Source organism: Rhinolophus hipposideros, assembly GCF_964194185.1.
Source record: "Rhinolophus hipposideros genome assembly, chromosome: 12".
Lineage (NCBI taxonomy): Eukaryota > Metazoa > Chordata > Mammalia > Chiroptera > Rhinolophidae > Rhinolophus > Rhinolophus hipposideros.
The window spans coordinates 1,522,477-1,550,191 of record NC_138058.1 but is presented as its reverse complement, the minus strand read 5'-3'; the positions used below and the strand labels follow the sequence as shown (position 1 = coordinate 1,550,191).

Below are 27,715 nucleotides of genomic sequence, written 5' to 3'. Positions count from 1 at the left end.
ATGATGTAATAATCTTGAACATTTATTAAATGTATTTGTGGGCCATAATCAACCATGAGGCTGTAAGAGCAACTTACAGGGGTCCTTTTAGAACAATGCTCTATCAAGTACCCACTGAGGTTTGTAGAACAAGCACATTTTACATTAAGGTAACTTCCATCCATGGGCTATGTAATTTTTTACACACTTTCAAGTTTACTTACTAGAAATCAGAATTCTAATTTTATGGAGTCTTTTCATTTTCGAAAGGATTTCCAGACTCCTGTCCTACCACACTAGGTACAGACAGGTTACTTTGTAATTCACATTTTTAGAAAATGCTACCTCAATATGTCCCCAAGAATACCACCCTCTCCCTTCACACTAAACCATGTGTCACAGTACTGGTGTACATCCTCAAATTTTCAGGAAATATGTATGCTTCCGATACTCCTTGGAGCACTGTCAAACAATTGACAATTACATGATGGAACTAGGGGTTAAGGGGGAGGTAAAACCATGTAAAATTTATAGTAACAAAGATCGATAAAAAAGGAAGCTTATGATCCAGGTTCCAACATAACTGGCCTAGGAATTCACAGCATTTATGAGAAACTGAGTCTGAAGTCATAGAGGGGTCTTTGGAGAGGTCAAAGCTAGGCCTGCATCCTAGCTCCATCACTCCTGTGACCTCTCACCTTTATAACGGGACAGCAACATACTCATGGGGCTGTTGTAGATGAGTGCCTGCTTGAAAGCGTGGTGTCTGAAGCAGCAAATGCTCAGTAATGGTGGCGATGATTAGCTGACCCAAGCACAACATAAGTCAACAGTGTGACAAGACTGGTGACAAATGAACATCTTAGCTTACATTACTGATACGCAGATCCAGGGCGATGGCTGCTTGTTCTGTGCCCTTTTAATTGCAATAATATTGCACGCTTCAGACCATAGCAATTCTGGTGATCATCTGGGATGGGTTTCCAGGTGCAGACAAGTTTGAGAACTGCTGCCCATTCTGCACTAGCTGAAGGACCTTAGCTGCTTAGCTGCTGTTGACTGAAGACAAAAACATGACAGGATACGTAACCCATCATCAGGGATGGGTTTCCAGGTGCAGACAAGTTTGAGAACTGCTGCCCACACTGCACTAGCTGAAGGACCTTAGCTGCTTAGCTGCTGTTGACTGAAGACAAAAACATGACAGGATACGTAACTGGATCCTGGATTTTGGGGACAGGGTGCTAGGAAAAGTCCTTTGGAGGCAACTGGAGAAATTTTAACATGGGCTGAATTATTAGACATTATCAGTGCTAATGGGAGTGTGGTTACACATAATGTCCTGATTATAAAAGAGGAGGCTCAAATGTTCAGGGGTGAAATATGTTTGCAACTTACTTTCAAATGGTCTTGAAAAAGCATATTAATCTACTTGAGCCGTCATAATAAAAATCCCATAGACTTAACAAATTTATCTCACATTTCTAGAAGCTAAAAGCCCAAGATCGAGGTGCCGGCTGATTATTCCTGGTTAGAGCTGTCCCTCTGATGAAGCTTGCCTGTGTCTTCACATGCCGGAGCGGGAGCACAAGCAAGCCTCTGGTGTCACTTACAAGGGTACTGATCCATCATGGGGGCTGCACCCTCAGATCTCATCTAACCCTCATCACCTCCCAATGGCCCCACCTCCAATGCCATCAGTGGGGGTGACGGCCTCAGCACATGAATTTTAGGGGACACAGTTCAGTCCATAGCAAAGTGTATGTAGAGAAATAAACGCATTTACTACAGCCAGTTAACTGCCTGCAAAGGTAGGGGGAGGGCACACAAGGTTTTCTTATTACTTTCAGCTTTTCAATATATATGAAAAATGTCCAAGTAAAAAGTGGGAGGAGTCTTGAAGCTGCTGGTGGCATAAAGCCTGGGAAAAGCTGAGGGTCTCATAAGCACTGTCTTCAAGAATGTGAAGAGTCAGACCATGGCAGCATTGTCCCTACCACTCCAGGGACAGGGCGGACTCACTGGCAGATGGACGGAGGCACCTCTAGTGTCAGCGTGAGGACTTCCTGAACCACAGCTGCGCGGCACCAGGCGTGTTGCTCTGGGTGACAGCTCAGCTGCCCTGGGTCAGCATCCCGTGGGGCCTGGGGGACCACACCAGGGACGCTTGCAGGGGGACCGAACAGCTGGCTCTCAAAATTTAAGATTATACAGAATTTTAGATTATGCCCACGAGCGTACGACATGACTCGTCTACAAGGACAGGTGTCTTCCAGTGATTACCTTAGGAGACTGCAGGAAAGTTTGAAGAATCTGGGTGTGCATTTGTGTTCACCATAAATTCAAAATTCCCATTGTGCTCCCATGTCTGTTATCAATCGCCTTGGAACACATCTGCATCCTGGCAGAACCGTCTGTGTGATCCTACATCCTACAGGCCACGTGGGCTTTGAGCTCACCATGCTCCCTCTCCAACAGGCTCCTGAACTGCCCCCTACCCACAACTCCAGACCTGGGCTTGTTCGAGTGCCCTCCTCCTCTCCTTGCACCTTCCCAAGTTTTTTCAGCAAAGCTCTAACACTGTTTCCTCCAAGTTGATCTTCCTTTAAAAGCAAAGGTCAGGGATTAGAAGATCAAGACAAGAAAGCAGAAGTAGGTGGCTTGTTTTCAGCCGCCAATGGTCACTGTCTAGACAAGGCAGTTAGCAGTTAGCTGTTAGCCATACCAGGAAGGACCGTGCCTGCTCCTTCCACGTGCACCTCTATGAGCAGAAACATTCTGCTTTGCAAACTTTATGATCAGGAAGAAACGGTAAGCCCAATATGCAAGGTCTCCCCATCACCATCTGGCCAAAAACAAACACTCTTTTGTACCAATATTTATGTATTTATGCACACATGTGATAAAAATGTCACTGTTAGGAGTGAAATCATCATGACATAAGGGGCTATACAGACCGACCCCAACTGCAGTCAAATTCCCAAACACCAGAACAAAACACAGCTGCTGACCACCTGTACACTCACACTGTCACCCACACCCACCCCCTCTCGACAGTCACAAGCGAGTTCCAACAATAAGCCAGGACCTCCTCCCGGGCGTGTCAGGCCCTAGGAATGAGGAGAGAAATAATCAGTGACGAGCTGGGGCTGCTTGACATATCTCTGCTCTGCCAATGACTCCGAGAAGGCTCCAAGACAGGAAGCACTGGGATGGTTCCTTGGCACAAAACTTCACAGGCAACAAAGAGGTCGAGGGGCTTAAGTTAGTCTCAGGTTTAGCTCCAAGTAGGAAAAAAAAGGGAAAACCTGGTCATTTAAATTCTAGGAAAAAAGGGGCAGGAGGGTTTCAAACTTGATCCCTAGTCTCCTGTCAGATGGCAGCATGACCACAGCAGAATCAGCGAGGCCAAACTGACACCATCTAATGTGACTTCATCCAAACAGCCTAGTTCAATTTTATTTTAGCTCTGAAGAGAGAAGGAAACACTTTCAGAAAAACCAGGAGTCACACAAACCATACCCCCATTATATTAGTGTTTGGGGCAAGAGTACTTTTATTCGTTCATACAGCTTGTCTACAGCTCTGAGAGCGCTAGAGAGCGGCCCACCCCACTCTCTGCCTTCCGCCTTCCGAGATGGACAAGCCCTCGGCGTCCAGTCAAACCTGAAGTGTAAAAAATAATGCCAGAATCAAAATGGTACCTTCCAGACAGTGGGACTATGGAGAAATTCTTTTCAACTTCCCAATTCCTACTTTTTGCCACAAAGATTTAAAAAACCTAAAGTGTGATGTTTTGAGCATCTCCACTGACTCTCTGAAAACACTGATGATACAGACAGCTACTGTCTGAAAGAATTCTTTCTCAGTGTTCTTGGTAAATGGGCCAAGGAAGGAGGTGCCAGCCCGATTAACACCGCGCATGAATACAGAGAACGGGCCAATCCAAAGGCTTTGTGGTCAGTGGGGTTGTATGTGGGCAGCAGAGAGATATTCCTTGGTCCAAACTTTATGTCCTGAAAGACAGAAGCAAGGTGAGGACAAGGCACTTACACTGCCAAACAACAGTTCATATCCCATCAACACCAAGACTGTCACCAAGCACTGTGCTCCCAACGACCCTTCAGTGAACCATCAACAGGCCACCGCACTTTCCAGTTGGCCCGTCAGACTGGAGGAGTCCAAATGCTGCAGAACTGACGGTGGAAGCTGGAATGCTGGAGGAGGAAACTACTCAGGGGAAGCAAAAATAAGTCATCCCCTTTTGGCCTGAGGTGAGGTTTGTTCCAGATTAGCTCAGTGGAATACTGAATTGCTAAATGCTTGGCCTGAGAATATGACAACGCCCCCACAGATGCCTCCTTCTTCTCCATTTTGATAAAGAGCAACGAGGGCTCTGAATGAAATCAGAACCAGTTATTGAATTATCTTGCACTGGTGGTTACAGCAGATGCCTTCTAATACATGTCCCCGTTCTGTGGCAGAGTGATAAGGGACCGAGGCAGGGTCAGAAGCAGCCTGTCCCTTCTTATCCTAAAGCCCTTCAAGCGTACTCAATCCGGGCAGGGCCACAGCTACCCTCGCTCTTCCGCTCGGAAGATGGGCTGGTGGCCTTGGCTTCAGCGCCTATTTCCAGAGGCTTAGATGAGATGTAGTCCTTTACTTTGATCTCCATGTTCTTGGCTTTCAGAGTGGCCATGTGCAGCTTCTCCAGGAAATCTGGCATGCCTGTTGGAAGAGGGACATGTGAGTGGGCTGCCAGACAAACCAGCAGTAGGCTCAAAATTCAAAGGCCCCATTTCCTTCATGGAAGAGCCCAGCCCTCCTTACAGAAATCGCTGCATGACTGACTACATGTGAGTGACAGCTGCCTCTCAGAATGTATACGGAGTGAAAACGAGCCATGACCTCTGAAATTCTTTAAAAAGGGGTACTGATCAGGCCACCTAAATCCCAAATGGCTCTCTTTCAGGTGCTGAAAATATCATTTATCAGTGGCACAGCCTATGTATCTGCCAAATTTATTTAGACAAATGTCGCACAGAAACATAGTCTCCTCTCCATTCTCTCTGAGCTACAAGAAGCTGCCAGAAGAAAGCAAATCATAACAGGGTGCTTTCCAAGGCAAGACATGGGAAGGGAAGGGTGCATTTACAGCCATGATGTGCAGCCTTTCTAGGACAGGTGCCACCGCCCCTTTTTCCAGGTGGCTGTCCTACAGCCACCACATTTCTATGCCAGATGTTAGGGCCTCCAACACTATCTAAGAAGAAACAATTTAAGGGCATTAATGTTCACACTCCATATTTAAGGCATTAAGCAAATGCTCTTCTCAAATCCCCACTCTGGGCACAGGTTCCTCTCTGGGACTCCACACTTCTCATCTCTCCAAATGCCAGCTAGGGGCTTCCACATCGTCACAGTTTTCAAGCCCAACTTGGAAAGGCATATAATTTCCCCAACAGGGCTCCAGTGAATTAAGTACTCATCTTGCTGCCACTGAGAAGCGAGAGAAAAACAAACCGCTCAGCCCAGGCTGCAGCCCCTGTCTACAAGTGCCCACTCACCACTGGAAACCATCCAACTAACGCAGTAGCGAGGAAACACGGTCTGGGGATTGTCACTGTAGGTCAACAAGTAGTCAAAGCCGTTCTGGAAAAGAAAACCAGCCAGATGAAGAAATCTGAATTACCCCGCAGCCTCCGTGTCCTGGCCCACAGATAGGCTCACCTGAGCCTGGGGCAGAGTGCCATTTTTCCGCCTGTGCAGAAGACAACACTGAAGTCCTGAGAGGCTGTGATCTGCACGAAGGCCCGCGTGCGAGGCTCATCCTCAGCTGGGGTCTGGGAACTTGGCTCCCAGAGTGTTCCCTGTCGACAGCCACCTGCTAAGGGTGGCCCCTGAGCCTCGTCCGTCAGTGCACACACTGCTGTCTATGCTGGGCGGAGGTGCCTGTGACCAGCCCCCGAGTGAAAATCTCAGGTGCCAAGTCTCTGATGGGCTTCCCTGGGCAAACGTCATACCCATGTTGCTGCATTTTTGTTGCCGGGAGAAGGATGTGCTGTGACCCAGGTGGCAGGGGGAGAGCATGGGACGTCTGCACGTGGACCCCTCCAGATGCCGCCTGTCTTTTCCCTGTGATCCAGCTGTGTATCCCTGCTGCATCACTGTAATGAACCTCAGCCGTGAGAACAACCAATGCTGAGTCCTGGGAGTCCTTCTAGTGAATCTTCAATTTCAGGGATGGTCTTGGGACCCCAATATATACCCCCAATGTCTAAACATCTTAATCTTTACCCAAATAGTATTAACAGCAAACATTTATATAGCACTTAACTGCATGCCAGGAACTGCTTCGACTCCTCACAATGATCCTAGAATGTAGGTCCTGTTACCCGTTTTACAGATCAGGCAAGTCAGCAGAGACGTTAAGTACCTCTGCCCAAGGTCACCCCCATGTACTCAACGAGAGCCAGGATGAACCCAGGACGCGGACGGCGGGGCCTATGCACCTACTCTCTCATTGCTGATATAGTGAGAGCCCGGGGTGGGGGGGAAGGATCTTCACAGGGGTCCTGACACGAGCACCAGTCTGAACTGGTTATGCTCCACTCAAAGGGGTAAGACAGAGCCACCCGTGCGCCTGCACTTTTAAGGCAGACCGGCCATAACTCCAGCTGGCAGATATGGACTATAAACTCTTGTGCCTTTGCAACAAAGTCCACCTTCTTTTCCTGGAGTGAACTGTTTAACCTTTTATTCATTTACTCAACATATACTGGAATGTCTGCTATGTATCTGGCACTGTGCTAGGGGCTGTAAACAAAAACATGCTAGTTCTTGCCCTCAGGGGGCTCCCAATTATGACAATCGGTGCCGTAACAGAGCAACAGACAGAATACTGTGTCAGTAAAGAGGAAGGAGGTAAGGCCCAGATGTGGAAACAGTAACTGTACCCACCACAAAGGCTGGTTATAGACCAAATGGGTTAGATACACGTAAAAGATTAAGTTATTCTTCCCACAGAACACTTGGACCGGGAAGTCAAAAGACGTGGGGTGTCATGCACTCTGCTTATGTTTAAAAAAGGAAGCCAAACCAAAAACAATGACTACTTATGGCAGAAGGGAGGGACTAGGTAGGAAGAATAGGGATATAAACCAAAATTACTCTGAATATTTCTCTTTTTATATATCTGACTGTAGAAACACAAATTTTTCTAGTCGTTGCACTAGTGACCTTGGTATTACTACTCTCAGGCTGGTGTGTGTGTGCAAATGAGTAATTATGTTGGGGAATGAGCTGAGAACTGAGTTTTTCAGCACAGGGAAAGAGGACAGATGTAAGATATAAAATGTAAATAAAAACTCTACCATCCTGAATTTGAATCAGTAAATCCTAAGTATTAGTATGCACATACAATTTATCTTTCAAATAAACAAAACGTATTGCTTAGTTCTATCTCCTGAAAAGGTAGAAAAATAACAAGCCAGCCAGTAGCTGTGAGTAATCCTAGAAGACGAACTGTGGTACCTCAAAGATTTTTCCTTAAGAGGAACCAGGACTCCCTGAAGCAACGCCAATGTCCAGGTTTAGAGCTAAAATGATACAAGACAAACCTGGGACACCTGTCACAGCAGAGAACAAGAGTGCCCCTGAGGTCACAGGACTCGGGGCAGGAAGAGGAAGCTCCCAGTGGCCAAACGTGGGGCTGTCCGAGCCACAGTAACTGTAATGGATTGAAGCTAACCAAACCCTGTGAGTTTCTAATGTTATTTAAAAACAACAACTTTACCTATGGAGGATCCCTAGTTAAGAGAACCGTTATTTTGAAAACTAGTAAATAAAGGAAACAAATCAAGCATTTCTTTTATGTCCCTTTCCTATGTAAACAACAGGAAACCAAAGAACCGAGAAGGAAATTTTCCCTAAAGTATTTTAACTGATAAATGGAAATAAATGAATGAAGGAATTACAAAATCGGCATTGTGTAACCCCTAATGAAGTAATGGGTCTGAGCAACAATCATCAAGCACTTCTCAATTCACAACAAAAGCAGCCCTGATTTCTAATGACGTGGTCTTGCCCCACACAACCTGAATCTGTCTGAGCTTCTAGATTTAACTACCAATAATTATTGGGAAATACAGGGGACAGGACCATATTAATTACACTATGGAGACCATGGGGACACAATCAGCAGTACAAAGAACTCTGCTCTTCAACAAATACAATTGCAGGAAAAAAGGAGGGGGACTTAACTGATTTCAAGAGACTCAAGACGCAGTATGAATAAACTTCAACGTCTGGATCTTATTTGGATCCTGATTTGGATAACCCAGCTACAAAAAAATTCATGGACACTCAGGAAAATCTGAATATGGACTAGATACTTGATATGACAGATTATTATGATTTTGAGGTCATATTTATCTCTTTTTGAGATACATATTGAAGTATCTACAGAAGAACTCTTCTATGGGTTTCTCTATAGCAAAGCTAAAATTTGGGAAAGGGAGTGGGGAAGCATACAGACTGATCACTGCTGGAGCTGGGGTGGATACATACGGTTCTCACTAACTCATCTTTTGTAGACGTTTACACTTTCCATAATAAAAAGTAAAACAAAACACCATACCTTGGCTCAAGGACCTACTTTCCATCAGCCCAATCCAAACTCGGCTACTTTTCTCAAGTACCCTGTGCACAGGCCAGTGTAGCTTCCCACCCACCCCGAAGCTGCCTTCTGCTTTAAGCAGTGAATCCCTGAGCACAGCCAGGGCTTGCTCTCCGCTTTGTCTTGGCGGAATCATGTCTCCTACCCCCAGTGCACTTACTGTTTTCCTCTATTGCAGTCTGCCTGCCTTTTTACAAGGACCAACTCAAGCCTTAGCTTTTTCATGAGCTTGCCACAAATATACTAAAAGAATACATAGATAACTCCAGTGTTCCCTTACCCCAGCTAAAGACATTATTTATTGGGTGCCTACTAGATGTAATGCACTCACTAGGTGCCAACCGATGCCTTAACTGTTTTACTCTCATAGTTTCTAAAGGAGTCAATACTGGGCCTCAAGTCACTTTTTTTTCAAATAGGAGATATGGACAAGGTTCGAATGTCAACAGCACCATAAAGGAAAATAGTGATGTGTAAGTCTGCCTCCCACACTGTTCCCAGCCTGAGCCAGACCCCTTCCTAAAGGTAACTAGCCATCGACAGCAGTCTTACTTCTTTTCTGTCTTCTGAAGCAAGGACTTTCAAACATTTTTAACTGCAATACACTATAAATAATCCTTTCTACACTGCAACCCAGTTCACTCATAGACACACATTCATACATACTTGTGTATGAGGTGTGATCGTAAAATACGGTGAATGTTTAAATTTTAAAAAACTTATTACAGTAAAAGTCACATTGCCACTAATCCCTCTCAAATACTCTCCCTCATTTCAAACACACTTATCCCATCATTCTTGCTACTTTCTGAAGCAGTTCTGGAAGTCCTCTTTTGTGAGTGTCTTTAGTTGTGCTGTCATGGCTGCCTCGGGGTCCTGAATCATTTTGATTTTGGGAAAGAGACAGAAGTCACATGGTGCCAGATCCGATCAATAAGGTGGAAGAGGACACACCATAATGTTTTTACTGGACAGAAATTGCTGTACCAGAAGCGATGTGTAACATGGAAACTTTCCATTGTGATTGAAAAATGTGAATGCTACTGCCGTGTGCCATCCAGTGGAAAGGCAGGCATCTTCAATACGGGGAAGCAGAGCGTCAAACCTTAGTAACAGTGTGTGACAAGTTTCAACTTGTTCGGTGCAGTCAGTCGGGTGTGAGCTACAGTTGAGAGAAGGTGTGTTTTAAAGTGTACCATAAATCATCCATCATGACAATGCTCCATGTCACACATCACTTCTGGTACAGCAATTTCTGTCAAATAAAATCATTATGGTGTGTCCTCATCCACCTTATTCACTGGGTCTGGCACCACGTGACTTCTGGCTCTTCCCCAAAGTCAAAATGATTCAGGACACTGAGGCAGCCATGACAGCGCAACTAAAGACACTCACGAAAGGACTTCCAGAATTGCTTCAGGAAGTGGCAAGAACGATGGGATAAGTGTGTTCGAAGTGAGGGAGATTATTTTTATTTTTTTTATTGGGGAACACTGTGTTTTTCCCGGACCCATCAGTTCAATGTCAAGTCGTGTTTTTTTTTCTTTTCAATCTAGTTGTAGGGGGCGCAGCTCAGCTCCAAGTCAAATCGTTTTCAACCTAGTTGTGGAGGGGGCAGCTCACTGGCCCATGTGGGAATCGAACCGGCAACCCTGATGTTATGAGCACCATGCTCCAACCACTGAGCAAACTGGCTGCTCACCAGCAGCTCGGCTTCAAGCTCAAGTCACTGCTTCTCACTGGTCCATGTGGCACTCAAACCGGCAACCTTGTCGTTAAGAGCTCGCACTCCAACTAACTGAGCCATCTGGCCGCCCAGAGGGGGATTATTTTGAGGGGGGATTAGTGCCAATGTGTCTTTTATTGCAATAAATTTTTTTTTATTTAAACATTCACCACATTGTTTGATCACACCCCGTAACCAAACGAAAGTCTCATGAAATACTCAAGATAGTTTCTATTCTGTTCTATTTACTCTTTTCCTTTTTTAAAAAATCTCGTTATAATGCACTAAATTAATTTTGTCTTTTATTAACGGGTAGCAGTCCGTAGTTTGAAAAATACTGCTCTAAAAATAGTACAGAAGTAAACACACAGATCTCCTAAAAAGAGAGTCCAACGCCAAATTTAGGTGAGCCACCATTTCTCTGTCACAGTTAAAGTCCCACTTCAGGTGGTATAAATAAAACAACAAAAGCATATTGAAGAACATAGTTCAAATAGCTCTAAAACAAACAAAAGTGATGGGACAAAAGAATGCCATTATAAAGTGAAACAGAACTAAAAATAGCAACCACTGGAACCTGTACGTACACTCAATGAAGATCTGGCTAAGAAAGCAGAAACAAGATGCCCCATTAAGTTGAAGAAAATATTCCCAAAGAAAGGTCAAAGAATTTTAAAGAAGGCAGAGAGCTTTAGTCTATGTCTCTCAACTTACAGACAAGGAGAGGGAAGGGACATTTTGACGGAGAAAATACCCGCTCTAGTTCCGAAAGAATACTGCTACACAGAGGAATAGGGGCTTCACCTTAATGGTCTCAGATAACGGACTTTGTCATGGGGGACCGTCTAGGTGTACCAGCCCATAGCAGGGTTCCCAAAGTGGTTTCCAGACCAGCAGGAGCAGCCTTACTTGGGAACTTCTTAAAAATGCAAATTCCCAGGCTACAGCCCAGCCCAGTACCTTAACCACCTCCAGTGGATTCTGAGAACCACTGCCCGATAGCAACCCGTGCCCTCCCCAGTTCAGATCAAAGACAATCCTTGAGAAATCCCAAAGCCTCTACACATCACCTCTTGCATTATGGAAAACTCACCTCATCAAATGACTTGTGGGGACGGATGACCATCTGGGATTCATATGATCTGACCCTTACAAACTCCGGAGACTCTGGCACGCTAGGGTGCTCCACAGCGCTGGTAAGGAGAAAAGCGAAGGAAACTGAGTGCCGTCAACATATGAAACAGCACAGGAGCTCAGGTTAGGGAAATCTCAAAAGCTGGCTCTCATCTTTAAAATACAACAGAGGATCACTGAGACGAATGAATACAAACTAAGTTCTAAAAACAAAGGCCTTCCCCGGTGATCCCCAGCTCACTAGGCTTTGTGTTGAAGACAGAGAGCACTTCTTTTAATTATCAGCATTAAGAAACTGAAGAAATGGTTTCATGAAAAGCTTATATCCCTCCAATCTCATGTTCTAGCTGGGATGGATGGGGCCTGGGCTTCACTACTCAGGGCCCTGAGAACATGCAAAGCCACCACATATGAAGTGTGCTAAAAAAAATACAGTGAATGTTTAAATAAAAATTTATTGTAGTAAAAGACACATTGTCATTAATACCCCTCAAAATACTCCCCCTCGCTTCAAACACACTTATCCCCTTGTTCTTGCCACTTTCTTAAGCAGTTCTGGAAATCCTCTTTTGTGAGTGTCTTTCCTTCATCCTCCATCATGACAATGCTCCATGTCACACATCGCTTCTGGTACAGCAATTTCTGTCAAATAAAAAAATTCTGGTGTGTCCTCATCTACTTTATTCACCGGATCCAGCACCGTGAGACTTCTAGCTCTTCCCCAAAGTCAAAATGACCCTGAAAGGAAAACGTTTTGAATTGATTCAGGACATCAAAGCAGCTACAGCAGCGCAACTAAAGACACTCACAAAAGAGGACTTCCAGAACTGCTTCAGAAAGTGGCGAGAACGATGGGATAAGTGTGTTCAAAGCGAGGGGGAGTTTTTTGAGGGGGATTAATGGCAATGTGCTTTTTACTGTAATAAATTTTATTTAATTTAAACATTCACCGTATTTTGTGATCACACCTCATGTACGAATGAAGGACACAGCTAACGAAACTCGGCAAGGTAACTACACATACCGTGACACCAACACCATCACGTTGTTTTCCTGATCCACGCTGTACCGCCGAACATAAACATAATCCCGTGAGTACATTGGATACTAAGGAAAGAAGAGGCAGGGTTATTGTTCAGCCTCACATGGATGTGATGGAAGTAAAACCGAAGCAAAAACACTCACAGGAAAATGGGTTACCCAGTGAAGAACCTCGGAACCACTGACCATGTCCCTCTCAATCACTTCCAGTTTGATCACCAAGGCATCCCACTTTTTCCTGTACTCTGTATCCAGCTGTGGGAACAGGAAAGACCATGAAGACCCAAGAGATTCAAACAAAACTACAGAAGCCTTCTCCAGGTACTCAGGCCTCCAACCCAAGGACTTATTCTGAAACAGTATTGAACCTAAAATATAGTGCCCAAATGTGAAAGACACAGCTGTGCTTACTACGGATGTGTTTACACAGGTGAGTCCCTTCTTGTAGACGAATACCATTACCCTGAAGCTGAACCTTAACAAGACAAACCAATGAAAAATGTAAGAAAAAAATGACTAATACGTATGCCTGGAGAAAATAAAATAGATATACATGTGTACAGAAACAATTCTAAAAACTTTCAAACAGACAAAAGCCCAAAAGTATGAGTAGACACCTACACAGAGAAGTACGAGTATATTATAAATTATATTATAAATTTATTATAAGTATATTTTATATTATAAACTTATTATATTATAAATATCTAATATCACTAGTAACTAAGAAATTTCAAAATAAGACACACATCCTACACACCCAAATCAACAAAAATTCAATGAAAATTGACAATTTCAAGACTTAGGGGAAAGCATGCACTTGCATATTATAGTGGGTACTATAATCAACTCGTTACTCAAAGTTCAGCAAAACGAATGAAAAATCCAGGAAGGAAAACAATTGTTTTGTAGAATTCTGCATGGGCCCCCCTCTCCTATTCATACGTTTGCCCCCAAGGAAGAGAGCAGTCTTTGTGAACAGACACACTTCAACTTTATTAAGAAAATACCTTCACTGCGGAAATGTTCCAGATTACTAAATCCTGACTGGATCTGTACTAACAGGGAAAATGCTATAAGGGACATTACTGGGTCAATACATAAAATTGGAATACAAACAGAAGATTACACAAGTGTGGCATTAATGTTAAATTTACTGACTTTGAATATGGTACCATGGTTAGCTAAGAGAATATGTCTAGAACTTAGGATAAAGAGCCAGGTATGTACTTTACCCTCCAATTGTTTAGGGGAAGAAAAATGGTCAAGCCTTATAAAACATATAAAAGTATTCAAACCTGTGTTTCCATCTGCTCTTTCAACAGCCCTGTGAGATGAGGGGTAGAACTGGTCTCATTCTCACTGGGCAAAAAAATTATAAATCAAATGTTTACCCGTATGCTACCCAACGTGAGATGAGGGGTATAGAGATGGATGGATGTACTGAAGCCAATGTCTTCTGAGTCAGAGAAATTATTTATGTGGACTGTGGGAAGTTGATTTCTAGGCTGAAAGGCTCCAAATGTGGGAAGAAAAATGTACTCACCTGAACATTGAAGAACTGCCGGGGTGTCACATCAGTATAGGTTCCAAAGACTAGAATGACAAGAAAGAGTAAGGGGTGTTTGCCACACTCTCTTCACTCACCATATTCCTATCACTTTACTGCACTTCGATTCTAGTGCTGACAGATCTTAAAGGCAGTCTCAGAAACTAGAAGTCATACTGGGCACTTTTACCTACAGCAAAGTATAGCAAAGACACCGAGACTCATGCGATCTGGGAGAGGGAACACAGTCCACAGTAAACTACGGCATTTGCCGGAGAACAACCAAAACAGAACAGTTAGAGCACAAGCCACCTGGGAAACCCTGGACACACTGACAGGCAGCCATGCTGGGCTCACCTCGGTACTGGTACAGGGGGGTGCCCGCGATAGGGCGCCGCCATAGCTTGAAGTGCTTCTTCTCCATCACCTTCTCCCACGGCTGCGCTTTGGCCCCAGAGTCCTCACTCCCTTCTGTTTGGGGTTTTGGTTGTGGAGGGTGGCGGTCAACTCCAGAGCTCTGGAACACAGTGGACATTTCCTCCAACCGTCTCATCTCATCAATGGATCTGGGAAGGAGGAAAACAGGCATGGAGGAGGTGAGTGGAATCAGCCCTGGGACATGAAATGTCCACACAGAGACTTGTGTAAGAACGGCGTGGGTTTAAAACAGTATTAAGTGGAGTAAATAAAAACGTGAGTTCCCGAGTGTGAGTCCCATTCCAACATCCATTTAGTAGAGTATTAAATTACTTTACCAGTCCCTATTTCTTCATCTGTAAAATGGGAGATAACAGTAGTACCCACCTCAAAGGTTGACTGTGAAAATTAAATACATTTATATGTACAGTGCTTAGCACCTGGTGTATAATTAGCCCTCAAATGTTAACTATTGGGGCCGGCCCGGTGGTTCAGGCGGTTAGAGCTCCATGCTCCTAACTCCGAAGGCTGCCGGTTCGATTCCCACATGGGCCAGTGGGCTCTCAACTACAAGGTTGCTGGTTCGACTCCCGCAAGGGATGGTGGGCTGTGCCCCCTGCAACTAGAAAACGGCAGCTGGACCTGGAGCTGAACTGCGCCCTCCACAACTAAGACTGAAAGAACAACAACTTGACTTGGAAAAAAGGCCTGGAAGTGCACACTGTTCCCCAATAAAGTCCTGTTCCCCTTCCCCAATAAAATAAAAAAAAAAAAAAGTTAACTATTGAGGTTTATAACTATGAAAGGTCACTTGATACTTTTTGCCCATTTTTTATTGGATTCTTTATCTTTCTATTACATTAGGAGTATTTATATATATTTCCTCCTCTCTTTTAAAGAGATATAATTCACACACTGTAAGAATCATCCTTTCACAGCACACAGTTCAGTGCATTTGAGTATGGTCATAAGGTGGCGCAGCCATCACCACTAATTCCTGAACATGTTTGTCATCTCCAAAAGAAACCTGTACCCATCAGCCGTCACTCCCCATTCCTGCCTCCCCACAGCCCCCGACAACCACTTATTTACTGTCTCTGGACTTGCCTATTCTGGACATTTCACATAAATGGAATGATACAATATACAGTCTCGTGCCTGGCTTTTTTTTACTTAACTACGTTTTCAAGGTTCATACATTTTTATGGCCGAATATTCCAGTGTGGCCAGACTGCATTTTGTGTATCCATTCCTCAGCTGATGGACATTAAGGTTGCTCCCACTTTCTGGCTGTTATGAATAATACTGCTATGAACATCTGTACAGGATTTTGTGTAGACATAGGATTTTGGTTCTCCTGGGTAGATTCCTAGGAGTGAATTTGCTGGGTCATAGTAACTCTATGTTTAACTTTTTGAGGAAATGCCAAATTATTTTCCAAAGCAGCTGCACCATTTTATATTCACACCAACAACGTATGAGGGTTCCAACTGCTTCACATTCTTGCCAACACTTGTTACTGTCCATCTTTTTGATTCTAGCAATCCTAGCGAGAGAAGTGCGTCTCAGGTGGTCTTCAATTTGCGTTTCCCTGAGACTAATGATGGGGAGCGCATTATCAGGTGCTTCCTGGCCAAGTGTGTATCTACTGTCCTGCCCCCCACGGCGCGTGGCAACCACAAACCTGCTCTAGGTGCCTTTTACTTCTCTGTCCTAATTTCCCTGGTGAGAACATGCACTACAACAGTACACATGTGCTGACAGCAGACATCTTGGTCTTGTTCCTGGTCTTAGGGAGAAAGCTTTCAGTCTCTCACCATTAACTATGCTGTTCACTGTTTTTTTCATAGATGCCCTTTATAAGCTTGAAGAAGTTCCCTTCTATTCCTAGTCTGTTGAATTTTTTTTTAAACATGAAAGGATGTTGGATTTTGTCAAATGCTTTTTCTGCATGTACTGAGATGAGATGATCATGTCCTTTATTCTTTAATGTGGTGTATTAATTTTTATATGATGAACTAACCTTGCTTTTCTGGGATAAATCCCAGTTCATGGTATATAATCTTTTTTATATGTTGGTGAATTCACTTTGTTAGTATTTTGTCCGGGTCTGCATGAAGCTTTAAAACATTCAAAATAATATGATGTGTCACACTATGTGTCGTTATACATCATTTAGGGGTGTGTGTGTGTGTGTGTGTCTACACAGACATAGATGGGGAAAAAACAAAACAAATTGGGATAATCTGGGGGAGAGAGATTTCAACTGGAAAAGGGTACAGAAGAGGCTTTTATTTATTTATAATATTTTATTTCTATAAAATAGAGGGTGCCAAAAAATGTTTATACATTTTAAGAAAGGAAAGAACTATTAATATATACCAATAACAAAAGATGAATACAAGTCACGTGTGACTTCTGCAATGACAGGAGGTGCTGGAAGAGGTGACCATAAGCGTCCAGACACCTCTGATTACGTTTGATTGCTTAAGCAACGTTGACCAAAGTGTTAACATCTCTTAAAATGTACAAACATTTCTTGGGAACCAAGACCAAAGCAACATTGACCAAAGTGTCATATGTATACATATGTAACATTCATGTTATTCTTTAAACTTTTATATATCTGAAAGATTTTGTAATTATTTTTAAAACATGGCTTGTACTTGCCCCTTAACCTTTAAATAGCAGATAAGGAAGAAAGACTGCAGCCATACAACTCTTCTGTGATTCAAGACTGAAGACATCAACTACTGATACTGCCTGAAATGCCCTTTCCTCTTCAACCTTCAAAAACCACAAGGTTCGAGGTTCACTTCTAGGCAGAGTTAACCATATACATTTATTTTTATCCCTCTACAGGAACATATCACATTATAATTAATCTATCTTTATATCTGCCTCTCTTACTAAACTGGAATTTCCTAATGGCTCAGAATCAGTCTTTTCCATATTTGTATTCCCAGCTCCTACCAAGTGCCTGGTAATCACTAGATACTCAACAAATGTTTACTGAATAAATTGAGTAGATAAATTAATATGGAAGTAAGCCTCAGTAATTTCAATTCTTAAAGATTACATTAATACATTGCTTTAAAAGCCAAAAATCCAAAGTTATACTAGTAACCCAAGATTAAAAGTTTAGAGCAATACAAAGTGATGGTGTGTGTAGATCTGTGTTTTCGTCCAGGCTCTGCCAACTAACTAGCTGTGTAGATCTTATGCCCATCATTTTACCTGTAGAGCCCTCCCTGTATCCACCTGTAAAGCGAGGACATTATTTCTTGAAGGTTCCTATTAACTCTAAAATTCCAATTCTCTGGATATCAAACTTTGGACTTAGATGAAAATATTTACCAGGGGGCACATTTGTTGTTCTGACTGCCTGACAAGGGATGCAACTCCCTTCTCAGTTGGAGCACAGCTCCTCATTTAAGTGAGGTTAATCAACTTCTGATCCAGAAGGAATCCTTCTGAATCCTAAGGAAATAACACCAGCACACGATCTTTTGGAGAGTATTCTCAGTGACCTTGAAGGAGTTGAGAGGATGGCAGTGCAAATGACCTAGGGGAAAGAGGCCAGCAACAGCGCCCTAACATGGGTACTCCTATACCTGGTCTTGGCCAAACTGTACTCTGGCCTTCTTGGTCATTGCTCTGAGTGGTCTAATAGCTTTATGATTAATTCCTTTTGGGTTTAAGTTAACTCGTATCAGTTTTTTTGCAACTAAAAACCCTAGCCAGTACAATTTATACTGATGATAAAAAAGGTTTAACCATTTTTTTCAAGTTTAAATTTGAATTAAAAGTTGCAAAATAGGATTGACTGCTACCACTGCAAACACATACAGAAACAAGGAAGGAACTTTAGAGTAGGCAATACGGTCTTGCAGAGGAGAAAGCAAAGCAGAACCACAGCTATTATATAGATTTGCTCAGAGAACAAGTCAGGCATCACATGGCACCCATTATGGTACTTTACATGATTAGTAAACCATCCTTTAATTAAAAATAAGCACCACTCTCAAATGTCATTCTTATCACATAACGAAGTGGGGCAGGAACGTCTTATTAAAAACACATCCGAGGCTCATTAAATTACATAGCACTAAGGTTTCAAAAAACACACTATATGACTGTAATCAGTTTGTTTAATAGCCTTCTAAGATTCAAGGTGGTACAGAGCTTCTGACCCATTGCTTAATCAGCCTCTCCTGTGAAATTAAAGGGCAGTATGTGGCCTTGATTAAAATTATGAGACTAAGTTCCCAGAGTGGGCAAGAAATGTCTTGTAAAAAAGGACATTCATTCGTTGAATAGCACAATATGAATGCGGGAGCAAGACTGCATCGTGGAAATGTAAATGATTGTTATGTCCCCAGGTTCAAAACTCTCTGAAGGGTCTCAACTGCTAAATGCTGATATGACAGACATAATTTGCACATAAGGTGCACAGTCACTCACTATCGTGTACGTGGAGGAAGGAGAACCTCTCACCATATTATCTCTGTAGCCTGCTGTGCCAAAACTTGTTTGGGTGGGATGGATGTCTAAACCTTGTTATCTAACTAAGACTTAAACAAGTAATAAGGAGAGAGGAAAGAAGGACAAAAGAGATTATTCCCCAAATAGTAACAGAACCAAAAGATTAGTAGAGGATCAAGGAAAGACAGTCAACGCATCCCTCTCTGCAAAACTGAAGTCATTTCTGTATTTGAGAAAGGCTGGATCGAGCGCTCTGCAAACTGAGGGCACAAAACCTGAAACCAGTAAGTATAACTACGCCTGACTCATCTAAGGGTCCTGCCCTCAGTATAGAGCTTGATATACAGCTTGAAAATGATTCAAATAAAGAGTTCCCTGTAACTAGCAATTGCAGTAAAGACAACTGACTCATTTCACATAATCCCCTCCTCAAATTCCAAATCAATGTCAAAGTTATAGACTTTCAAGTACAACTGTTACGGGACACACCTTGAAATAAAAAACGTCAACTACAGCTCATTGCAATTCTGGGCCAACTAGTTAATGGTAAAATAGTGAAGACAGTCTCAAAAAATTCAAGTCAGCTTTAATGGAGTTCTGATGATCTAAGAAGTATATATGGGTAAAATAGCTTCAAGTGACAGTGGTTTAAAAAAAGTTCCTTTAAGCCAAAAGGACTTTTTATTGATAATTTATCTAGTTAACAGTATACTGAAAGGTTAAAAGTATTCCGAATGCCCTGAAACACAGAAATAGGAAAATGTGCAATGAAACTTTACTGGCACTTATTTATTCAAATTTCTAGAGCAATGAACTGTAACTTAAAAAAAAAAAAAGAAAAAAAAGAGGGGGGTTAATGGAACATTTTCCGCTAGTCTTTCATATTTCTTAACTTCCTTCCTCTTTTTGTTCCTGTAATTTCTTTGAATGTTCCAAAGCCATCAAAAAATTACTGTTTTACCTTTTCATAAGATTTGCCCTGGGCTCACAGAATACCAGCTGGCACCAAAAATAGTGATTGAAAGGTATTTTGCTTTACTGTTTAATTGAAGCCAATTGGGTAAGAATACTAGACAAAGCATTAAAAGACCTGATTTCTACACTGGCCCCATTCTTCTCTCAAATTTTCTTCTTGGTACTACATTAATGAGATCCTATTTATTAAGATATTAAGCACAGATAACAGAAAGCAAAGTTATTCTTTTTCATTCTGAAAAGATACAAGTAACAAGAAAAAACACATGCCACTTTAAAGCACACATCCAAAGAGATATCCTGCACACTCCATCACTGTTTAACCAAGACAGCAACAGCAGAATTCATTTGTACCAGAACAAGTCAGTACAGAAACAGAACAGAAGAACCAAAGGCTGTGGTTTAGGAGCCAGGGACAATCACACTCTTCTTCCATTAACAATGAAAGAAATGCACTTGTTCCTGGCACATCCAACTGTGTCCCATTATAAAAGCTACCCCAAATCATCTCACTGGAACAAACAAAATCTAAGATGTTCTAAGCTAGCTATGACAACCTCCGCAGTGCCTCCGTTAAAGCAAATAGAATACTTAAACACCAAGCAAAAAAAATTACCCTGGACCCAGAATATTTTATTCAATAAAATATAAACATGACAAACTATCAGAATATTACAGAACTACTATACAACCAAGATACAGTTGAACAGCGTATTATTTGTCCCCCATCAAGATAACATTTTAAAATCCTTGAAATGGATATAACTTGATCAAATTTTAAGTATATGATTGAATTCAAGCAGGAACTGGGCAGTGAAGTGTTAAATGAGGACCTTTACAACCCTGAAGGGGATCAAAAAAGGCACCTTAAGTGTTCTGACTGGCCTTTATTCTAAGCTTCTGAAATTTCCAGCGGGTTAACCCAGAGCAGTATCTCTTTAGGAGTTTGATTACAACCAAGAGCATTTCAACTGCCTCTGGGGTTTCAGAGAGCCTGAGGAGAAGGTAACAGAATGACTACTGGGCCTGGTCATTGATGATCTGATCTTTCTTCCACAGTGCTTAGCGACTACTGACTCAAATGTTTACCACTTTCATTTCCTACCTTGTTTTCCCCTCTAGTTCCTGCAAATGGGAAATCTACTAAATAGAGGGTCCAGGACACATACCCATAAAAACACACAAAGGAAGCCAAAGGGTGTCATCTGCCATCTAGGCTTCAACATACTTCAATTCCCACCCCGTCTCTTTTGCACCCCGTACCCCTTTTCTGATCTTTCTTCTCTTCTCCAAACAGATCCCACTGGGAATTTCTCCCTCAAACTTCACCACTGTGGAACATGGGTATTTCATCAACAAAAACAGAATGAAAATTCAAACAGTTAATTGATAATCTCTCAATTTAAAAGTTTCCTTCTCCTAAATTCTTTTGTTTCTCACACCTGAGCCTGTTTAATTAGAACAAATGGACAAGTAGCAAAAGGATACTAAAAGAAACTAGGCAAATTACCTATCATGCTTTCTATCTTAACTTTTTTGTTAATGAAGTTGTGGTTATGATTTTAAGTTGCATCTGTAAAACAGTCATCTGTCCTGCTAGGAAAAGTATTAAAAGTTCTTAAGATAAATTTGCATTTACCCACAACTCAGTGTCGCACAAATAGGGGCCTGGCATCTGGGTGCTACATGTCCAAACAGTCACAGTGTTAACTTTATTGAAGTATTCCCCTTTTTAACTGAACCAGATTTAAGAGTATTCCCACTTTAAATGTGGAATAACAAGAGAACTATGGAGAATAAATAGACTTGTGTGGGAGGGGACCGTCCTACATTACTGAATCAGTTTCAGAGTTCAGTGGGGACAGAGAGAAGCGAGGGCACAGTTTAAGAACAGCTGTTCAAAAGGAAATACAGACACAATGCTAGAGCAGAAGCAAGACTACCCCAGGAGATTACCTGAAAACTTAAGGGCTCAAATTTCAAACCACAGATTAATAAATTCAATCAATGGTACTGCACTTTTCACACACAAGTTTTGAGGACGGCATGATTTCAGAGCCTAATGAAACACTACTCCCAAAGTCCTAGTGAAGTAGCAAAACACTGACCTAATTCTTACAGGTTACAGCGTCTGGGATCCTGGTTTGCCAGAGGAGGGCAAAATCCCTTCCAGCCTCATCATTCCGCCACAAGTCACAGTGACGAGGGCTCTGCTGGCATTTCTGACCAAGTCCCACTGAGAATGAAGTCATTTTGTAAACTGCAAGACTATCGCCTTCGGTCAGGTATGAAACTTGAATTTGCACCTTTCTGGGTGTGTTCAAGATTACGTAAACGTGCCTTCAATGCTCCTTTATTTTTCAGAATGTTTCCTTAGGGCCCAGCTCCCCAGTCCAAGTCTCCCTCCTACACTCACCTACAGTTTGTTATTATCAGCCCGACAAATCAAATTAACACACAGACGCAATAAAAGACGCGGCTTACTAAAAGAGGACCCAGCGACTGTGTCGCCACTTCCAGGACCATCGGGCGCGGCCCCAGGTCCGAGGTCCCGCCCTCCCCACCTGAGCCGCGCCGCCCCGGGAACACGGCGACCTCCCGACCGGACCCACCTCTGCAGCTCCTCCTCCTGGATCCGCTCCTCGTCCCACACGAAGACGCCGGCGAGCGCCGCCATCACCGCCGAGGCATGGCCCGCGCGGCCGCGCAGCCGGCGCCACAGGCGGCCGAGGAGGACGCAGCGCGCGCTGTCCGAGTAAAGGCGGCCGTAGAGCTGCGCGATCTGCTGCGCGCGCCGCACGCGCAGGCCCGTCACGAAGCGGCACTGATTGGCCAGCACGGCGAGCAAGCCCCCGCCCCGCGGGCCCGCGCGCGCCGCCGCGGCCGCCGCCGCCGCCAGCTTCCGCGGGAACATGTCGCTAGCCGCGCGCCAGGAGCAGAGGAACGAGCCCGGGAGGGCACCGCGGTCTCCGCCGATTCCCCTAGTGGGCCGACGCCGTCATGTCTTTTTGCAGCAGCGGCTGACGAGGGGTCCTTTTTGAGGAGGTGGCCTGCGACCGCTGCAGGAGGCGCTCCTGAGCTTGGGCCGCGAACCTGACGGGCGGTGGGCACTAGCCGCCTCTGTGTCTTCACGCCGGCGCCTGGGGCCGCGGTACGGAGCGCGCAGGAAGCAGCAAACCAGGCGGCTGAGTCCGGACCGTTCGGCGTCCGCCACACACGCTGCCCGCCTGCAACCTACTCCCGTGGCCGCCCCCCGGGCCTTGATTGGGTGCCACCCAGGCTCCTCGCTGCTGATTGGCCCCGCCAAGTGCTCGTCACCGCTCTTTCCCGCCCCTTCGCGCACGCGCCGGTGCCTCTTGCTAGCAAGGTAGGTGGCGCAGCGGCGAGAACCGGTCAAGGGCGCCAGGGAGAGTGGCTGTCGGGCCCTACCGTCGCCGCCATCTTCGGGCCGCCCGACCCCGCCCAGCGGAGGAAGGGGCGCGACTAGGTGTCACAGAAGTCCTGCGCGGTGCTCGGTTCTGAGGGGCGGGGGACCGTCGCCTCACTCAGAATTTAACCCTAGGGTGGGCCTCGGCATTGCCTCTGCGGGGCGCTGGGGGTGTCCAGTGGCGGGGGGCGGGGGGAGTCGACGGTGTAGACGCCTTTGATGAATGGGGATCCTGCTGAGGTTTGACGGCAGCTGCCGTCGCCCTTTTCCTCGGCCTCCCCGCCTGGCCCTCCCCGACGCGACTCTGCTGTCCGGGTGCCGACGAGGTACCCAGGGCCGGAGTCTGCGCGCTCGTCTTCTACCTCTGAACCTCGCTCGCGGGAGCAGACGCGGGGTGCGTCCTTACAGCCCAAGGCTCTTTCCGGAGGGCGCCGTGGGCGGGTGGCCCGTCGCAGGCTGGAGATGCAGGAGGGGCACGTGCCCCAGGCCGGGGAGTAGCTGCCCCTCTCGCTGCGGCCCCAAGGTACCGCGTGAGAAGGTACGCAGGTCTCCGGAAACGTACGGTGCGGCGCCCGTGAACAGCCTGGCCAAAGGATCTCCGAGGGCATTCAGTGACTGTTCTGACCCCAGCCTCACGACAGTAAAGCTTCTTGGTGTCTAATAGGGAAACCTTACACTAAACGGCTTCCATTTCCTAATGCTTATAGTGAGTACCTTATTGACAAACAGGGAAAAAATATTGTGGAAGGATGTCTTGATGTGAAAGATGCCGTGCTCACTCTAAGGCAATCCATTAGAAATTTTACTGTAGCTAGTTGCACAGTTTTAGATGTTCTTAATAAAAGATGTTTCTCCAAAAAGAGAAAATCGTGCTTTATTGGCGGTTGAAATTTATGCCTATCCTGCCCAGACTGTCTGATTTTACTCTAGATTGGTTTATTTTCCCTTGAAAGCAGGTAAGGAGAAATGGGTATTTAACAGAAAATAGTGTTTGACGTTTTGTTGAGCCCGGCTTTTCTCAGTGATGGTAACATGGCTAGGAGGGGACAGTGGGTGGAGAGTTGAACTTTCCTCCTGTTTTGCTTCCCTTGATTAAAAGGAGCTTTACCACTTCAGCTTCGGTTTTTGTTTTGTGTATGTTCTTGTTTTGTTTATCAAAATGAGTTCTCAGGAACTCCAGCTGAGGCCCTCTAAAATCCAGTCTCTACCTAAACGCAATCAAGTCCATCTTCAAAAAGCTTTGGGGAAAAAAATAGGCATTAGCTCTTCCTCTTTCCAGATACCACTCCCTTCTTCCTTTCACAGCTTTGATTTTGTTTTTAAAGGGATGGCATAAATGTTCTTGCTGTCTTCATTTCTGCACCTACCTATCAATTCTTCCTTTTTAGAATTAAATCAATTTGTTCTAGACCATTCTCTCTATGACTTTTGTTTAGGCCCTAACTGTACTCTCTAGCGTAACCTCCCTTCCAAGTCATTAGTAACAAACTTTTTTGCTTGCGTATTTCATAACAGTGTTGGAAAACTTTATTCCCTTTGTATATTTTTAATTTGGTCCAAAATTCTTCATCACGAGCTCATAAGTTAGGTTCTACTTATCAGATCACCAAAACACAAAGTTGAGTGGACCCAGCAACAATCCATAGTAAGACTGTGGTGTATCCAGGATTGGGCATGAGCGGGACCAGGGGTGGGGCACAGGTAAGCTACACAAGCAGATGGACTAGAGAGACATCCACGTCACCTACCATTTTGCACTGAGCCTCTCCCTCAGCTCACACCTATGGCTGCATAGGAGGTGGGGTACCTTTATGACCAGCTGACAAAGGAGGGCAAAAAGCAAAGTTTGATTCACTGATAGGTCAGAATGGTATGTGGGTGCCAGCCCAAAATGACAGTCGCCCCACCCTGGGGCCATCTTGAGAGATTCCCAGTGGCTGAATCCTCAGTGGTCCACCTGGCCATTCACTTGGGGTGGACAGACATATATCCAGGTTAGAGTAGGTAGATTCATGGGACTGGCAGTTAACTTAGCTGGTCAGAGAAAGATCAAGGACAAGGAGGTCCGAGATAGAGGCATGTGCGTGGGCAAGAAGTGTGCAGATGCCCACCAGAGAGCAATGACATGAAAGGTCCTGAGCAACGAAGTAGAATGACAGCAGTTGATGTCAGCCAGGTGCTGGCGGCCACCTTTTCTGCCTGTAGGGCCTCAGCCAGCACCACAGTCGAGTATTTACTGAGTGTTTGATCCACTGACAGGATCCCACATAATGTCACATGACAGTAGCAGCTGACCATGGATCCACTGGCCCTATCATTCTGTGTCATCCAGAAGATGTCAGCCTGAACAGAGAAAAGGAATGGCCTGTGAAGGCACAGCTGAGGTGTCAGCACAGAGCTGCCACCAACTAACGATGGGGCCGTCTTCCAGGACATAGTATACACTCCATCAATAGTCACTACAGCGCTGATTCCCAACAGGAAGAATGGATAGGTCCAGGGACTCAGGGGTGGAAGTAGGAGTGGCTTCTCTTCCCATGAATCTCAGTGATCCCACTGCAGGTATTTCTGTCACCACAGCTCTGAGCTTGGAGGGTTTTGAGGCCCTCGTTCCCAAAGAGGAAAGAATTGCCATCAGAAGATACAGCAAAAGTCCCATTGAACTTTAATTTACACTTGCCACCAGGCACTTTGAGCTCCTCGTGCCAAGAAACCAGGCAAGAAGCAGGAGGCACCATCCTGACAACGTGATTGACCCAGGTCACGGGGAAAAGCCAGGGCTGCGGTTACACAGTGGAGCACAAAGGAAGATGTTTGGTACCCAGATGATACAAGTGCAGAGGAGAAAGCCTGCAGGAGCTGGGGGAGGATCTTAGGGTACAGAGAGGCATAAGTGTGCAAGTAAGTCAGGACCCAAGTATCAGGATAGAGAGGAACTGCATATAGAGGCCAGTAGGACGGCGGTCATGACATAAGGATAGGGCCACCGTGGGGTGACAGGAAGCTGCATGTAAGAATAGCCTGAAGCTTCACATCCCTCCTGCCTAGGACCGAGGTAGACCCATCTTAGCTGCCACCTAGACATCTGTGGAAACCTGACCCGTTTCCTTCTGCATTCAACGAGCTCTACTAGGGGTAAAAGTCCTGTCCTCTCACTACCCCTTTATTTACTTGGCCTCAGGAAAGTCAGAGATGACCACACTGCTGTTGGGGGCAGGGAACTCTTCATGCGTAGGCTAGCTCCTTCCTCGGGTGAGCTACCTAGGGTCCAGAACCCCACTGCTCTGAGGCGGGCTCTGTGCTGACCGTTGGGGGGGGAGTCGGCCTGATTATGGGATTGGTATTAGCAGCCCACTTAGCTCACAAACCTAGCACTGTACTCCAGCCCAACCTCTCTACCAATAGTACATTTTTGGACCCTTGCTGCCAGTCCTTTATTTGTCAGGGCCCTTCCTGACTCCTTCAGTCTTGCTCTTTGAGTCCCCATTGCATTTTTGGTGTATCTCCAGCATGGTGTTTCATGATTTGGATAACTACCGAATCTGCTTTCCTTATTGGCTGAGATCTAAGAGAAGACACTCTGAGATCAGCTAAAGATCAGTTGGCTGAGATCAGTAAAACAAAGATGACGAGAGAAGAACATGAAGAGACAGACATGGGAACAAACAGTGATAGCGTCCGTGACGAGTGCTGATAGGATTGGAGACACACCTGTGTTGGGCGCACTGACCAGAGCCCAGCCCTGTGGAGGAGGGGGTCAGATGAGCAGGAGAGATGGCCTCAAGCCCAGCATTTCTGGGAGACCTTAGGGACTCAGCCGCTCAGCATTCACCCCTTTAGTAAAAGTACTTTGCTTTCCTCCCCCCCTCACTCCTCTCAGGCGTGTGGGTGGACAAGTGATCCTAGGCCTGGCCAGTCAGAGCACTGAATCCTGGCCGCGGGGACTCAGGACAAGGTCCATCCCAAGTTGGTCAAATGAGAGTGACCCCTGGGACATTGAAAGGAAAGAGCTTTGTTTTCTGTTGAACTTGGTGCTCTGAGGAGGGCTGGAGGCTAAGCAGCTCTCTCACTGCCACCAGGGGAGAGCCTGGCTGGGGAGTGCAGCAGCATACGAGGCCACACAGGAGGTGATGGTGGAAGACTGAGCTCTTATCTGTGGGGGCTCCTGAGCCTGCTGGCTTAACCACCTTCTCATAAGTCAGGGTGGTGGCGCCTCAGCCTGTGTCCCTTTACAGAACAATGGTCCACAACTGCAGCCACTGATGGTTCCACCATGTGATGCTGGGTCTGGGCGACTGCCTCTCC

General features: G+C 45.0%; 1 protein-coding gene across 1 annotated transcript; it reads right to left on the bottom strand.

Annotated features, from left to right (window-relative positions):
- STARD7 (StAR related lipid transfer domain containing 7) lies at nt 1-24,518 on the bottom strand. The gene is made up of 8 exons (XM_081068220.1): nt 22,596-24,518; nt 14,464-14,672; nt 14,104-14,153; nt 12,702-12,812; nt 12,541-12,623; nt 11,476-11,575; nt 5,547-5,631; nt 1-4,707 (listed from the first exon to the last, which is right to left on the bottom strand). Exons 1-8 carry the CDS (start codon nt 22,895-22,897, stop codon nt 4,523-4,525), a joined length of 1,125 nt encoding a protein of 374 aa, XP_080924346.1. The 5' UTR covers nt 22,898-24,518; the 3' UTR covers nt 1-4,522.
- Nucleotides 24,519-27,715: the final 3,197 nt, after the last annotated feature.